Source organism: Eulemur rufifrons, chromosome 8, assembly GCF_041146395.1.
Source record: "Eulemur rufifrons isolate Redbay chromosome 8, OSU_ERuf_1, whole genome shotgun sequence".
NCBI lineage: Eukaryota > Metazoa > Chordata > Mammalia > Primates > Lemuridae > Eulemur > Eulemur rufifrons.
In genome coordinates, this window is record NC_090990.1 from 33,734,932 (window position 1) to 33,750,551 (window position 15,620).

Sequence of the window (15,620 nt, forward strand, 5' to 3'; positions counted from 1 at the left end):
TGCTCTAAGGTCCCCCTTCTTGATGATCTTCATATGGTATTGTGAGAGCTACAGCTTCCTTTCTTTCACAACTCTGAGATTGGAAGGCCACTCCCCACTATTTTCTCTCCCAGAGTTCTTCTCTGGCAGGCAGAGGCAGGATACAAAAGCAGGAATGGGCACTAGCTGGATCCACGTTTGCCTCTGGGCTCCGAGGTGGGGTCAGGTAGTAGGGGATAGAGGGAAGACGGGAAAAACCAATAAGCTTGTCCTTTCTGTTTTAGGCTGCCACAGAGCCCAAATTCCCTGCTGTTCGACTGGCTCTGCAGAATTTTGACATGACCTACAGTATGCAGTTTGGGGATCTTTGGCCATCAATCCGTGTTAGTCTTCTCTCAGAGCAGAAATATGGTGCACTGGTCAATAACTTTGCTGCTTGTGATCATGTGAGTGCTAAGCTTAAGCAGCTGAATGCCAGGGACTTTGTGAATGAAGCCATCTCCTACTGGGAACTGGAGCCCGAGAGTGGCCAATCTGGAGCCCCATCCCCAGCCTCCTGGGCCTGCAGTCCGAACCTACGCTGCTTCACTTTTGCCAGAGGGGATGTCAGCCGCTTCCCTCCTGCCAGGTAGGATTGGGAGCTATGTCTGGGGCTATCCTGAGTGCTTGCTGGAAGTAGACATGAAGAGACCCAGCTTCTGCCCTCTGTAATAAGTATCATAATCTTGTTATTATTTGTGGCATCCTTATAGGGTCGGCATTTTTCTAAGTGCTGTACATAATGTTATCTCCTTCTGTTAACAGCCCTATGAGGTAGGTGATGTTATTCCTTCTCTTACATTTTGGGAAACTGAGGTGCAGAGATATTAAGGTACTCACTTACTTTAGGTCCCTCAGATGGTAAGTGGTGCAGCTAGTATTTAGATCCAGATGGTCTGACCCCAGAACCTGCACTTTGAACTTGCTCTGCTCTACTGCCTCCTGTGGAAAACAGCCACCTCTTACATGAGCACTCGCTGTACTCTCTCATGTTAAAATGTGTGTTATTCATAGCAGTTTTCTCATTTTGCCCTCACAGCCACGCATCAAAGTGAGAAGGAGCCAGGTGTGGTGGTGTGCGCCTATATTTGCAGCTACTCGGGAGGCTGAGAAGGGAAGATCGCTTGAGCCCAGGAGTTTGAGGTTGTAGTGAGCTACAATTACGCCACTGTACTCTAGCCCAGGCAACAGAGTGAGACTCTTTTTTTTTTTTTTTTTTTTTTTTGAGACAGGGTCTTGCTCTGATGCGATCCTCCTGCCTCAGCCTCTCAAGTAGCTGGAAATACAGGCATGTGCCACCATGCCCGGCTAATTTTCCTGTTTTTTATAGAGATGGGGTCTTGCTCTTGCTGGGGCTGATCTCAAACTCCTGGCCAACAAATATTTATTGTCTACCAAATTCTAGACATTTAAGTACTTTGGTGCACAAGTCCTCATGGAGCTTCTTGTCTAGTGAGAAAACTATTAAAATATTATTTATAATTGTGATAGGTACTACAAAGGAAAAGTATAAGATGCTCTGAGGTCTTATAATTAATTAGGAGATCTAACCCAGCCTTTTCTGAGGAAGTGATATTTAAGCTAAGACCTGAAAACTGAGTAGGAATTAAAGCTGGTGGCATGGGGGTGGGGATCAGGGTGAGAGGCTAAATATGAGGCTTCAGAAGCAGGTAGGAGACATATTATGAAGGTCTTATAGGTCCTGTGGAATTTTGGACATTTTCCTTTTAGAGGAAGAGGAAGCCATGAAAGGTTTTAGGCTGGGGAGTGACATGACCAGATTTGAATTTTAAAAATATGACTCTGGCTACTGTGTGGAAAACAGATTAGAGAAGGTCAAGGCTAAAAATGGGTTTGTAAGGTAGGAGGCTTTTGCAGTAGTCCTAGCTACTGTCTTGAGAGAAGGCTGTATGCTTACGAAGAATGAGAGATGAGGCTGTAAAAGCATATGTGGGTCCATATGCGGGAACCTTGAATGCCAGGAACTTGCAAGTTGGGGTAAGGGGATTTTTCTGGTGGCACAGGACTGCTTGCAGGTGGCTGGGATTGCCAGGGCTGGTTGGCTTTGGGTCATGTCCCCTTTAGTATATATTGCTATGAATTGCCAAGATCTGTTGCAGAGCACTGCTGAAAAGAGTTTCTGAGCAGGTGAAAGGCAGTAATGCACAGTGATTGTAAGCATGGACTTTGGAGTCAGGCAAACCTAGATTTTGCTCCTGCCCTCACCACCTATTAGACATGTGGCATTGGATAACTGAGCCTTCGTATCCTTATCTGGAAAATAATCTGGAAAAATCATAGTAGTAATAGCTAACTCTGTAGCTCATTATGTGCCAGTTACTGTTTTAAGTAGTTGACTTATGTTAATTCCTTCAGTCCTCACAGTAACTCTTATCTGGTAAGTACTTTTACTGCAGATGAAGAAACTGAGGCATGGAGAAGTTGAGTAATTTGCTGAAAGTCACACAACTAATGATCAGTTGTGCTAGGTTGGAGATCTAAGTAGTCTGGCTCTGGAATTTGGGTTCACCTGCCTCATAGAGTTATAGTGAGGATGAAATGAAATTATGCATATCAAACACCTAGCAATACAGCACTCGTCAATAGTACTTGTCTGTATTGATGGTATTCTCATCAAAGTTATGCTCAGGAAGATCATTTTAGTCACTGTGTAGGGGGATGATAGACTGGGCCAGGTTGGAGACCAATTCCGGCATTGGCTATAGGCAGAACCATGGAGTGAGAACCCATGTGGTCTCCTAAGTTGATTGAAGTACTTGGCACCTACTCCGGGGACGACTCCTCAGGGAGGACACTCTGAGAGTAATGAGGGAAGCAGCCACAGCACAGATTTCTGGAGGTTTTTTTGGTCCTTCCACCAAAACCCCTATATGTTTGGGGTTTTTGCCACCTTATTCTGATGGGCTCCCTATGAAATCAAGGGGATCTTAACCTCTCAGGAGTTTAAGGATGTGTTCAGGGAGTACAAGAAGCCCTTGAAATTGTCTGCAAAATTGCATATGCTTTTTCAGAAAGAGGGACTATAGCTTTTAGCAGATTCTCAAAACTGTGAACCAAAAAAAGGTTAAAGAGTGATACGTACAAAAGGAAGGAATTTGATGAGGATGAGTTTTACGGGCCAGTGCTGGTGTGATAGCAGTTTGTGCCTTTCTCAGATTTCTCAGTCTTTTTGTCACTCTCCTTTGTGAGGCATGAGGCACAGTTTCACAGACAATCCAAGCATGGTTTGACTTTGAAAATATCCTGTCACAGCATGAGCATATTTGTGAATGCTGGAAGTGTTACAGTCTCAGGACTGGGGATTGTAGCTCTTGTACCTGACCCTCAGTGGTGCTGTGTCTTATGTCTTATCTCCCAGACCCTTTCTGTCAAGGTTTCTGTCTCCTTGAGTTTGTCCCAAAGCTTTCCACGCTGAACTGCATCTAAGGCAGGGGAATGGCTGCTCACTACCAATTGCCCTTATGACAGCTGGCTTGGGAGTAGGGAGTCCTCCTGTGACAGTCTGCTGTTGATCATCCCTCTCCCTGTGCCCATACTGTTGCTGCCGCTCTGGTGTCTCTATCTCTAATTTGTTCCTTCTAGCCCACCTAGCTTTCTAAAACTAGATCTATCTGATCATGTTTTCCTTAAAAATTTTTGGTAACTGCTTATAGGTTATAGTCTAAGCTCCTTAGCATAGGTTTTAAGACATTTTATAATCTGGCATCAGTCTGCTTTCCAACCTCAATCTCATGCATCTTGTATTTCTACCCACACCCAGCTTTCTCACTGTTTCTGAAAGAAGCTAGGAGTTGCTATGCTTCTATGCCTTTGTTCGTTCTTTTTCCTCTCCTTGGAGTGCTCCTCTTACTTTATTACCTAATGAAGACCTTCTATTCTTCATCAGGCCTAACTCAGGTAACTCCGACAAACACGATTGGGGGCACTTCTCTCTGAATCCTTGAAGCGCTTTGTATCTTAATATGTAACCCAATAAAACTGAGTTCCTCCTATGTGCCAGGTACTGTTTCAAGTGTTGGGGATATTATAATGAACAAAGGAGACAAAATCTCTAAATCCCTGCCCTCAGGGAGCTAATCTTATTATTATTGTTGTTATTAGTTTTTGAGTCAGCGTCTCACTCCATCATCCCAGGTAGAGTGCAGTGGTGTCATCACAGCTCACTACAGCCTCAAACTCCTGGGCTCAAGCAATCCTCCTGCCTCAAACTCCTGAGTAGCTGAGACTACAGGTGCATGCCACCATGCCCGGCTAATTTTTCTATTTTGGGTAGAGACGAGGTCTTGTTCTTGCTCAGGCTGGTCTTGAACTGCTGACCTGAAGCAATCCTCCTGCCTCAGCTTCCCATAGTGCTAGGTTTACAGGCGTGAGCCACCGTGCCCAGCCTAGAGCTAATATTCTAATAGGGGGAGATAGAAAGGGAGAAAATACATAACACAAACACACACACACATACACATCTATATGTTTAAAGTGAATAATAAGTGCTTTAAAGAAAAACAATGCAGGGTAGAGAGGTAGAAAGTAATGGGAATTGGGGGCTGTTATTTTAGATAGTCAGGCAATGCCAGTGCCTATGAGGAGGGAACTTTTGAGGAGAGACCTGAAAGAAGTGAGGAAGCAAATCAGGGATATTTAAGGGAAGAGTGTTGCAGGCAGAAGGCACAGCAACTGAAAAAGCCTGAGACAGGAGCATGCATGGCTTAATTAAGGAATAGCAAGGTGGCTAGCATGACTAGATTGGAGTAAATTGATCTATGTTTTAAAAGGATCACTCTGGCTTCTGCATAGATGAATAAGTGAGTGTGGGTCTGAGAAATGAGTTTTTGCTGAATGGAGCTCAGTGGCCTCTGAGGGCATGGACTTGGTGGCCTTGACTCCCAGCGGGTGCCCTAACCTGGACTTTGATAATAAGGTGATCTCTTCTCTTTCAGACTTGGCAGCCTGGGTGTCATGGACTACTACCTGATGGATGCTGCTTCCTTGCTGCCTGTCCTGGCCCTTGGCCTGCAGCCTGGGGACATTGTGCTTGACCTATGTGCGGCCCCTGGGGGAAAGACACTAGCATTGCTTCAGACTGGCTGTTGCCGTAAGTCAGGGTGCTGGTGTCTTGGGCAGAGAGGGCTCCTCATCTCACCTAGCCAAGGGCATACTGAATACGGTAGGCTCTCTGGTCCCTAGGTCAGAGGAGGAAATAATGCTTGCTTGCTAAGCTTGTGTCTTTTTTCTGTTTGCAATTATTTCCTCCCTTTTTCTGTCAGCTTGTTAAGGAAGAGTGCTGAGCAAGGTCTGTGAAGGCAGATTAAAGCAGGGCTCTGGCCAGGCACAGTGGCTCACACCTATAATCCTAGCACTTTGGGAGGCTGAGGTGAGATGATTGCTTGAGCCCAGGAGTTTGAGATCAGCGTGGGCGACATAGTGAGACCTTGTCTCTACAAAAAATAAAAAAATTAAGCAGGTGTAGTGGCACACACCTGTAGTCCTCTGCATCTGTTTACTTTGTCTCTAAGATTAAGCCCCATCTCTTTAGCCTGCCTGCTAAAATGATAAGCTCTGGCTGCAGCTACCATTTGTATGCTTTATATGTTACTCTTCCCCAGGCTTTATGTGCTTCAGCCACACTCTCCTACTCTGTTGCCCAAATAAGCCTTTACTCCTGTTAAGTTTTCTGCTAGAATTCTCCTACCCCATCTCAGCTGGGCTGTCTAAATGCTTTTGACTTTCAAGCATCAGCTCAAGTGTGCCACCTTCTGGAAGTCTTCCCTCATGACTTCTGCTAGCCGGTTCAGAAACGATACCTCTCTCCCCTATGCTCCCACTCCCTGAGCAACTATTAGCACAATAGCCTTGCCTCAGAGTTTTACTGTATGTATATCTTCTCCCTCTTAAAGATTATGAATTCCTTGGGGATAGGCCCAGGTCTTATTTATCTCAGTAGTGTAGCCTAGCCTGGGTCTTGTGCACTGTAAGTGTCACTTCAGCCATCCACTGACCAACACCTTGCCTTAAAATAGACAGTATTTTTCCTTGAGACCCTGAAAAATATCCACAAAGGGCTGTGATTTCCACATCCACGTGGAGCTCAGCCCAGGATTCTCTTGCCATGTGCCTGAGCCTTTCTGTAGGCTCGGACCCTTCTTTTCCAGTTTTTAGCAGTTTGAGTTATTCTCCAGCCTCATGGTAGGCCCATGGGTGATTCAGAGAGGTATCACATTTGGTCTTAGCCTTCTGGACTTCCAGAGGGAGAGGAGAAAAGATGGTGACATGGGCTTAATGGGTCCAATGCAAGAGAGCCCAGCCTGTGGGCTATGCTGTGCTGATCTGACTGAATGATGTAGGAATCCATCAGAAGGGAGATGAATAAGGGTAGGATTACTTGGAAGAAGAAGAACTTTGAACTAAGAGGAGAAAGAAGGGCAAAGGAGAAGTAATTGAGAGTTGCTCTTCTATAAAGTATGCTAAACTATCAGCACCTCACCTTCATCCCATCTTCTCACCCAAATAGCTGACTCTTTGATCCCAGGAAGATAGGATCCCAGCATTTCAGTGCAAGAAGGGAACTGAGAGTTTACTTGGTCTAGCTCTCATAGTTTATGGAAGAGGAAACTGAGCTCTGGAGAGATTAAATAACTTAAATCTTGCAAGACTTGGAGGTAAAGCCGGAACTGGAACCCATCTTTCCTTTTCTCAGTTTATATCCTCCTGCAAATTCCTCTAGAGCACTCTTTGTCCTCAAAAATTGTAGGTTCACAGTAGTGACCACACTCGTTAGATAAGATATATACTCTTCAGTTCTCCACAGTTCCGACCCTTCCCTGTTGCTCCTTGACTGTGAGGCCAGATATCAGCTGTGATTTATCATCAAGCTTGCATTAATATTTTCCTTTATAGTACAGCTAAGAGCAAAGTGACATGTTTCTTGAACTCATGTCTATCAAAAAAGAGAACATGAAAAGGTAGATGGTAAATCAGAATTAGGTTTGGTTGTATACAATAGAAAACCCAACTAATTGCCTTAAAGAAGAAACATTTATTTCTCTCTTTCATAAGAGAAGCTAGGATATAGGCTGTACAAGGCTGGTATGAAAGCTCCATAATCATCAGGGACTTAGAGCTCCCTTTTCCTTTTTGCAGCCTATTTTATTGCTAGTGTCATCCTGAGGATTGCCTCATGATTCAAGATGGCTGCTGAAACTCCAGCCATCATATTCAAATTCAAAGCAGGAGAAAAGGATTGGGCAAAAGAGGCTCATCTTGGCCGGGCGTGGTGGCTCACGCCTGTAATCCTAGCACTCTGGGAGGCTGAGGCGGGTGGATCGTTTGAGCTCAGGAGTTCGAGACCAGCCTGAGTGAGAGCAAGACCCAGTCTCTACTAAAAATAGAAAGAAATTATATGGACAACTAAAAATATATGGAAAAAATTAGCCGGGCATGGTGGCACATGCCTGTAGTCCCAGCTACTCGGGAGGCTGAGGCAGTAGGATCGCTTGAGCCCAGGAGTTTGAGGTTGCTGTGAGCTAGGCTGATGCCATGGCACTCTAGCCTGGGCAACAGAGTGAGAGTCTGTCTGGAAAAAAAAAAAAAAGAGGCTCATCTAATCTCCCAATTGTGTAGCTTTTTTTTTTTTTAGGAGACAAGATCTTGCTCTGTTGCCCATGCTGGAGTGGTCTGATCATAGCTCCCTGCAACACAGCAACCTCGAACTCTTAGGCTCAAGTGATTCTCTCACCTCAGCCTCCTGAGTAGCTGGGACTACAGGCATGCACTGCCACGACCAGCTAATTTTCTTTTATTTTTTTTCTTTATTTTTAGAGATGGGGTCTCACTGTGTTTCCCAGGCTGGTTTTGAATTCCTGGGCTCAAGCAATCCTCCCACCTTGGCCTCCCAAAGTGCTGGAATTACAAACATAAGCCACTGCGTCTGGCCTGTGTCAGCTTTTAAAAAGCATTTTCCCAGAATTCCCACGTGATACTTCTGCTTATAACTATTTGACCAAAACTTAGTCATACAGTCGTACTTGTAAAAGAAAAGCTGGGAAAGGGACATTGCCCCCTTCCAAAAAATAGGGGTTCTATTACTAAGGAACAAGAGGAGAATAAATTTTGGGCCAGTAACCTCTAGTATCTACCAAAGATGAAGAGAGCCACGTATTTTAAAAATAGTGGGACAGAGCATATGTCTTTAGAAATAAATATTCTTACCTGCTCTGCTTTATTTACTTAACCTTTCCAGATCATATAGTTGTTTGCCTTTGTAAGCACACTCCAGAGTGACTGATGTTGAGCCACGCATATAATAAATGTCCCTGTTGCTGGGGTCTGCATTAATTGGGATTGCCTGAGAATTGGTCTGACTCTTCCATCAGTGCTATTGTAAGTGAGATGTTTCGTTGGGCCATGGCCTCTGATGTGTCTTTATTCCCACAGGCAATCTTGCTGCCAATGATCTCTCCACTTCCCGAACAGGCAGACTACAGAAGGTCCTTCACAGCTATGTGCCTCAAGAGATTAGGGATGGGAATCAAGTTCGAGTCACCTCATGGGATGGCAGGAAGTGGGGAGAACTGGAGGGGGACACCTATGACCGGGTGAGTGATTCTTGACTTAGGACATCCATCCAGCTAAATATGGCCTCCTCATCCTGGTCCCAGGCCCTGGAGGGGTAGGATCCAGCCCCTGTGTTTGAGCATGCAAGGCTGTTTCTGGACCTGGTGAGCTCTCCTTGGGTGATTTGGCAAAAAAAAAAAAAGCCACCTACAGAATTATCAATTCAGCTTAGATGACCGATTTACTATATTCATTAAAGATAGCTGGCTGCAAAAAAAGAATTTGAACCTGAGTGGGGGAAAAAATGTTATTAGGCTTTTTTATTTCTCAGGTCACTTGGTTGCTCAGAAAGCCTCAAGAAGGCAAATATGAATAAGCTCATTTATTTATTTTTGAATATATGGTACCATATGCACATGGTACAAAATTCAGAAAGCACAAAAGGGCATCCAGTGAAAAGTGAGTTTCCCACTTACTTCTGTCCTGTAGCTATCTACTCCACCCTATTAATAACCCTTGTTTCTATTTTTTTCTGTATCTTTTAAAATATATTAATTTGCATATATAAGTATGTATTTTTTTAAAAAATAGGGATGGTAGTATATTATACTCACTATTCTGAACTTTGTGGTTTTTTTGCATTTAATAATGTATCCTAGGGTTCAGTCCTTTTTAGTTTTATGTTTTTGAAGTATAATTGCTGGGTAACAGTTTATATCCATTTAAGATTTTAATAAAGATTGCTAAATTGCTCTGTGGAGGTTAAACCAGTTTCACTCCTACTGGTAATAAATGAGTACCATTTTCTCACAGCCTGTCAATGTTGGTGCCATCAAACTTCATTTTTTTTTCCCAAAATGATAGTATCTGATTTACATTCTCTTATTGTGAATAATGTTGAAAATCTTTTTGTGTTTTTAAATTATTTATTTTCTTTTATTTGGCATACTCAGAATATTTATTTAAAACATACACTTGTAAAAATATAAAGAATATATAGCTGTTGTTGTTGTCTCTGTGTTGTCATCTGACTTATCTAATCTGTCTAGTTCTCACAATTCTGCCTCAACCACTCTTAAGAAATTAAAAGAAAGACCAAGGGTTATATAGACTCTTAGATGGGCTTGAGAGACTTGTTTCCTGTCTGTATAGGAATCCGCTGTTCAGCTTTCTTGACGTCGGGGCAGCAGAACAGAGTGAAGAGAACATGACCTCTGCGCCTAACCAGTTTCTTTTTTTTTTTTTCCTTTGTTTTAGACACAGGGTCTCACTCTGTTGCCCAGGCTGGAGTGCAGTGGCATGATCATAGCTCACTGTAGCCTCTAACTCCTGGGCTCAAGCAGTTCTCCCGCTCCAGTCTTCTGGGACTATAGGCATGTTCCACCACGCCTATTATATTTTTAAATTGTTTGTAGAGATGGTGTCTTGCTATGTATGGGCTCGTCTGGAATTCCTGGGCTCCAGCAATCCTTGTTTTTGGCCTCCCAAAGTGCTGGGATTACAGGCATGGGCCACTACACCCAGCCCCTAACCAGTTTCTATATTACAGGGCTGCCCCTTACTGACCTTGGGCAAGCTTCTTGATCTTGCTGAACTTCAGTCTCTTCATTTTTGAAATAGGGTAATTGTACCACAGAGGATTATTGTGATGATTCAATGAGAGTACCAGGGAAAGCACTTGGTACAGTACCTGGTGGTGAAGATTAGTCAGGGAGTAGCCATCAATGATTCAGCCTATGCTTGCACACTTCATTGATGGGGGTTCACTGAGGTTCTGTTGCTGAACACCTCTGATGTTAGAAAGTTCTTCCTCTTATTGAATTAAAATGTGTAGATTGCATGGTATATGGGTGAGTGCAAAAATTCTGGAGTCAGACTGCTTGGATTGGAGTCCTGGTAAGTCCACTTACCAGCCAGAGAAGTTTGGGTGAGTTACTTAACCTTTCAATTAAACTCAGCTTCTTCATCTGTAAAGTGAGGATAATACTAGTACTTATCCAAGCCGGGTGCAGTGGCTCACACCTATAATCCTAGCACTTTGGGAGGCCAACGTTTGCTTGAGGCCAGGAGTTCAAGACCAGCCTGAGCAATATATTGAGACCCCTATCTCTACAAAAACATATAAAACTTATCCAGGCATGGTGGTGCGTGCCTATATTCCCAGCTATTCGGGAGGCTGAGGCCGGAGGATCACTTGAACCCAGGAGTTTGAGGTCACAGTGAGCTATGACGACGCTACTGCACTCTAGCCCAGGTAATAGAGTGACTTTTGCCTAAAAAAAAAAATTAGTAGTACCTATCCCATAGGTGAAGATTAAATAAGAATGCATTTAGCACAGTGACTGGACTATAGAAAGCATTCAGTATCATCACAATACTTATTATTTCCATTCATGGATCCTAGCTCTGCCTTTTGGAACAATATAGAATGAGTTACCTCCTGTTTCACTTGACAGTGCTTCAGATATTTGAAAACAGTTTTAATGTTTGAAGATGTCTCTGTTAATTTGTTTGTTGAAGAAATAGTTGTGTACGTTCTACTCTGGTAGGCAAGTGTTAAGCAAAGAAGAATGTTCTACACATTATTGGTAACTGCATGCTTCCCTCAGCTCCACTTGTCCAGGAACTGGAAAGAATAGGACCTCAGAGCTCTGCATACGCACGGAAGACACCAACCCTTTCCCCCAACTCACAGCTTGTTTTCTTTTTTTTTTTTTCCCCCCGGAGACAAAGTCTCACTCTGTTGCCCAGGCTAGAGTGCCATGGCATCAGCCTAGCTCACAGCAACCTCAAACTCCTGGGCTCAAGCAATCCTTCTGCCTCAGCCTCCCAAGTAGCTGGGACTACAGGCACGTGCCACCATGCCCGGCTAATTTTTTCTATATATTTTTAGTTGTCCATATAATTTCTTTCTATTTTTAGTAGAGACAGGGTCTCGCTCTTGCTCAGGCTGGTCTCGAACTCCTGACCTCGAGCGATCCTCCTGCCTCGGCCTCCCAGAGTACAGGCATGAGCCACCACGCCCGGCCTTGTTTTCATTTTTTTGAGAGTTAAAGTTTATTTCAAATAACAAAGTGTTTCTTTAAACACATTATATCTTCCCACGTAATAAAAGAAAGTGTGTATTTGTAGGACACATGCCCAGGGCTGAGATTCAGCTGGAGCACCATCCTGGCAGGACTGTTTATTTGTGATGGATATCCATGCTTATTGGGCAAGGCCAGTGCCTCATGTGGAGATCCCTGTGCCGTATCTGATGTTGAATAATTTGACTACCCTCCCCAAATGTTTGGTTAATGCAACAATACAACTTCTTTTCCTTTCTGAATGAATGAGGTCAATATTTTCCACAGTTGACACTACTGAATCAATATTAGGAATATATTAGAACAAAGATATTCAGATATATTGCCATTAATTTATAGTCCTCTTGAAATCACATAGCTCTGCTGTTTCCATGCACCATCTCTCAGGAATCCGTAGGTACCTTGCCACCATTTTCCCAAGAGTTCCAGCCACCTCCTCAGGATACTGTAAGGAGTAGAGAAAGAATCTGTAGACATTTCCTCCATTTGGGGTTGTGGAAACTCCCACAGTTTTCTTTTTATACCTTTGCTCATCCTTTTATACTTAATCTTGTTGAATCACTTCCTTTTAGGTGTGTCTCTTATATACTGCATAGACTTAGGTTTTGCTTTGTGAGCCAACCTGTCAATTTTATTCCTGTAATTACTGACTTAACAATGGATGCCACTGATTATTTTGGTCTCAACTCTTGTCAAATTATTTTACTGTGTTTATTTCATTTACCATGTTTCTTTTATTATGTGGTTTCTCTTCTTTGCTCTTTTGTTTTTCTTTTTTTTCTTGACGGGGTCTTGCTTTGTTGCCCAAGCTGGGGTTCTTTGGCATGATCATAACTCACTGTAACCTTGAACTCCTGGACTCAAGTGATCCTCCCACCTCAGTCTCTTTAGTAGCTAGGAGCACAGGTGCCTCAATAATTTTTTTTTTCTTTTTCTGGTAGAGACAGCGTTTGGCTATGTTGCCCAGGCAACTCCTGTTCTTAAGTGATCCTCCTGCCCCAGCCTCCCAAAGTGCTGAGATTACAAGCATTAGCCACCACACCTGGCCTGTTTTTCTTCTAATTTCTTTCTTTTCTTTTCTTTTTTTTTTTTTTTTTTTTGAGACAGAGTTTCACTCTTTCCCTGGGCTAGAGTACAGTGGCATCATCAAAGCTCACTGCAGCCTCAAACTCCTGGGCTCAAGTGATCCTCCTGCTTTCAGTCTCCAGAGTTGCTGGGACTACAGGCGCAAGCCACCACACCTGGCTAATTTTTCTATTTTTTATGGAGATGGGCTCTCGCTTTTGCTCAGGCTGGTCTCCAACTCCTGGCCTCAAGCAGTCCTCCTGCCTCGCCCTTCCAAAGTGGTAGGATTACAGGCGTGAGCGCCTGGCCTGTTTTTTTAAATTTCTCTTGTTATTTAGGAAGGTTTCTATATTAATTCTACGTTGGATAATTCCTATATCAAAACTGTTTGTTGTTCAAGTCAGTTACACATCAAACTCCTTGTTTTAATCTCTCCTCCCTGCTCACTACTGCACTACCAGTTCTAGGGAAAAAAAACCTGTTTGGGGGTTTAAGTCTTTTTTTTTTTTTTTTTTTTTCTTTAATATGCTGCTTACCTCTGAAGAGAGGGGATTTAATTCTACTGGTCGCTGTTTCTGCTGATTGCTCAAGGAAGCTTTTTTCCTTTTAAATTTTGTGGTTATTTTTGTTACTTGTCATAATTTTCTAATAACTTTCTATTGGAGTATAACACCAAAGTGATCAAATCATAAGTGTACTGCTTAAAAAATTATCTTATAGTCAAATACACTTGTCTTATTACTACCATTTCAAGAAATACAGCAATACCAGCATGCTCCCTTTTACCCTCCTAAGGGTACTTACTGCCTCACTTCTAAAACCGTGAATGTTTTGGATTTTAATTTTTTTTTCTTTTTAAAAAATTTTTTTTTCATATTTAGCACTGAAATGTTTTAGATTTTATGTAAATGTAATCATATAGTTTGTACTCTTTTGTGTCTGACTTTTTTTCCTCACTATTATGTTTGTGAAATTTATCCATGTTAAAACCATGGGTGTTTTGAACTTTATATTAATGTAATCATACAGTGTGTGCTCTTTTGTGTCTGACTTTTTCTTTCACCATTATGTTTGTAAGATTTATCCATGATGTTGCCTGTAGCAGTGTTTGTTCATTGTTGTTGCTGTGTTGTATCCCATGGTATGCATATAAAATAATTTATTTGTCCATTCTACCCATGATAGACAATTGGGTTATTTCCATTTTGGGCTATTACAATACTGCTATAAACATTTTTGTAAGTGTTTTTTGTTTTTTTGGTGCACTTACATATACATTTCTGTTCAATTGCTGGGTTACAAAATATGTATATGTTCAGCTTTAGTCAGAATCAGTTTTCCAAGAAATTGAGTCAGTTTATATTCCAACTGGTATGTATGAAAATAGTAGTTGTTCCACAACCTCATCAATATATGCTATTTTTCCCCAATTTAGCCATACTGATGGGTATATCATGGTATTACATTATGGCTTTAATGTTCATTTCACTGTTGGTTGATGAGTTTAGATGCCTTTTCATGTGTTTATTGACCATTCATTTTGTAATGGGAATTCAACTCTTTTGCCCATTTTTTGCTATTGGGTTGTCTGTTTTTTTCTTGTTGGTATGTAAAAAGTTTTTTATGTATTCTGGAAATGAGTCCTTTATGAATGTATTTATTGCAAATACATATTGCAAGTATAAAACATAAGTTCTTAATTTTACTGTAGTCCAATTTATCACTGGTTAGTGCTTTGGGGGCTTGTTTGAGACACCTTTGTCTGTCCTAAGGCAATGAAGATATTATTCTATGTTATCCTCTAGAAATATTTTTGTTTTACCTTTCCCATTTAGATCTTCAGTCCATTTGAAATTGATTTTTATGTATAGTAAAAGAATTAAGGATAAAAAAAATGATATCTAATTGACCCTGTACCAGTTATTGAAGATTATTCATTTCCCATTGCTCTGCAGTGTCACCTTTGTCATAGATCAAGTATCTATGTATGTTGGGTCTATTTCTGGACTCTGTTCTATTGGCCTATTTGTCTTTCTTTTCAAGAAACTATACTGTCTTTGTTGCTGTAGCCTTGTAATAACGCTTATTATCTGTTATAGTAAATCCTTCAACTTTGGTTTTCTTCAGATTTCACTTGGGGCAAGGCATGTTGGCTCACACCTATGATCTCAGCATTTTGGGCCAGGTGCAGTGGCTCACGCCTGTAATCCTAGCACTCTGGGAGGCCGAGGTGGGAGGATCACTTGAGCTCAGGAGTTCAACACCAGCCTCAGCAAGAGCGAGACCCTGTCTCTAATAAAAATAGAAAAATTAGCCGGGCGTTGTGGCATGCATCTATAGTCCCAGCTACTCGGGAGGCTGAGGCAGAAGGATCACTTGAGCCCAGGAGTTTGAGGTTGCTATGACGCCACAGCACTCTACCCAGGGCAACGGAATGAGACTCTGTCTCAAAAAAAAAAAAAAAAAAAAAAATGCAAAAAACCCCCCAAAATACCCTCAAGGAGACTTTTCTTGTTTCCCTTTTCTTGCCCAGAGTTAAAACCAAAACGGACACATTCTTTTGTGGGCTGGGCTGGATTTTTTTCCCTAGTTTACTCTAATTGAGCATGTAGCTCTTTCAGGATTTGGCTTTGCTATACATTTCCGTTCCAATTATCCTCCACAAATGAGCCCAGTGCCCTGTTTTCTGTTCTCCTAGGCTTTTGATTACTAGGGATTGGTAAAAGATGGAAGCCATTGGCTTCAGCTCTTGCATACCTTCCTGGGTTTGTTTTTCAGTCTTGTCTTTGGGTTCTGAGGATTTCTCTAATTCTGCATGAGCTCTACATTTAAAAGTATTTTTAAAATTATATCCAGCCTTTTTAGGTATTTTGTATTATAATG

General features: G+C 42.2%; 1 protein-coding gene across 5 annotated transcripts in view; it reads left to right on the forward strand.

The window, feature by feature from the left end:
• The window catches only part of NSUN4 (NOP2/Sun RNA methyltransferase 4), a 35,134-nt gene that overhangs the window by 4,054 nt on the left and 15,460 nt on the right, over positions 1-15,620 (forward strand). For 3 of the 5 annotated variants that reach the window (XM_069479921.1, XM_069479918.1, XM_069479922.1), the window contains exons 2-4: positions 264-607; positions 4,974-5,128; positions 8,467-8,627. In XM_069479921.1, the coding sequence (XP_069336022.1) occupies positions 264-607; positions 4,974-5,128; positions 8,467-8,627 (660 nt within the window). The remainder of the gene's footprint in view (positions 1-263; positions 608-4,973; positions 5,129-8,466; positions 8,628-15,620) is intronic. The other 2 variants (XM_069479919.1, XM_069479920.1) reach the window with 2 other exon arrangements.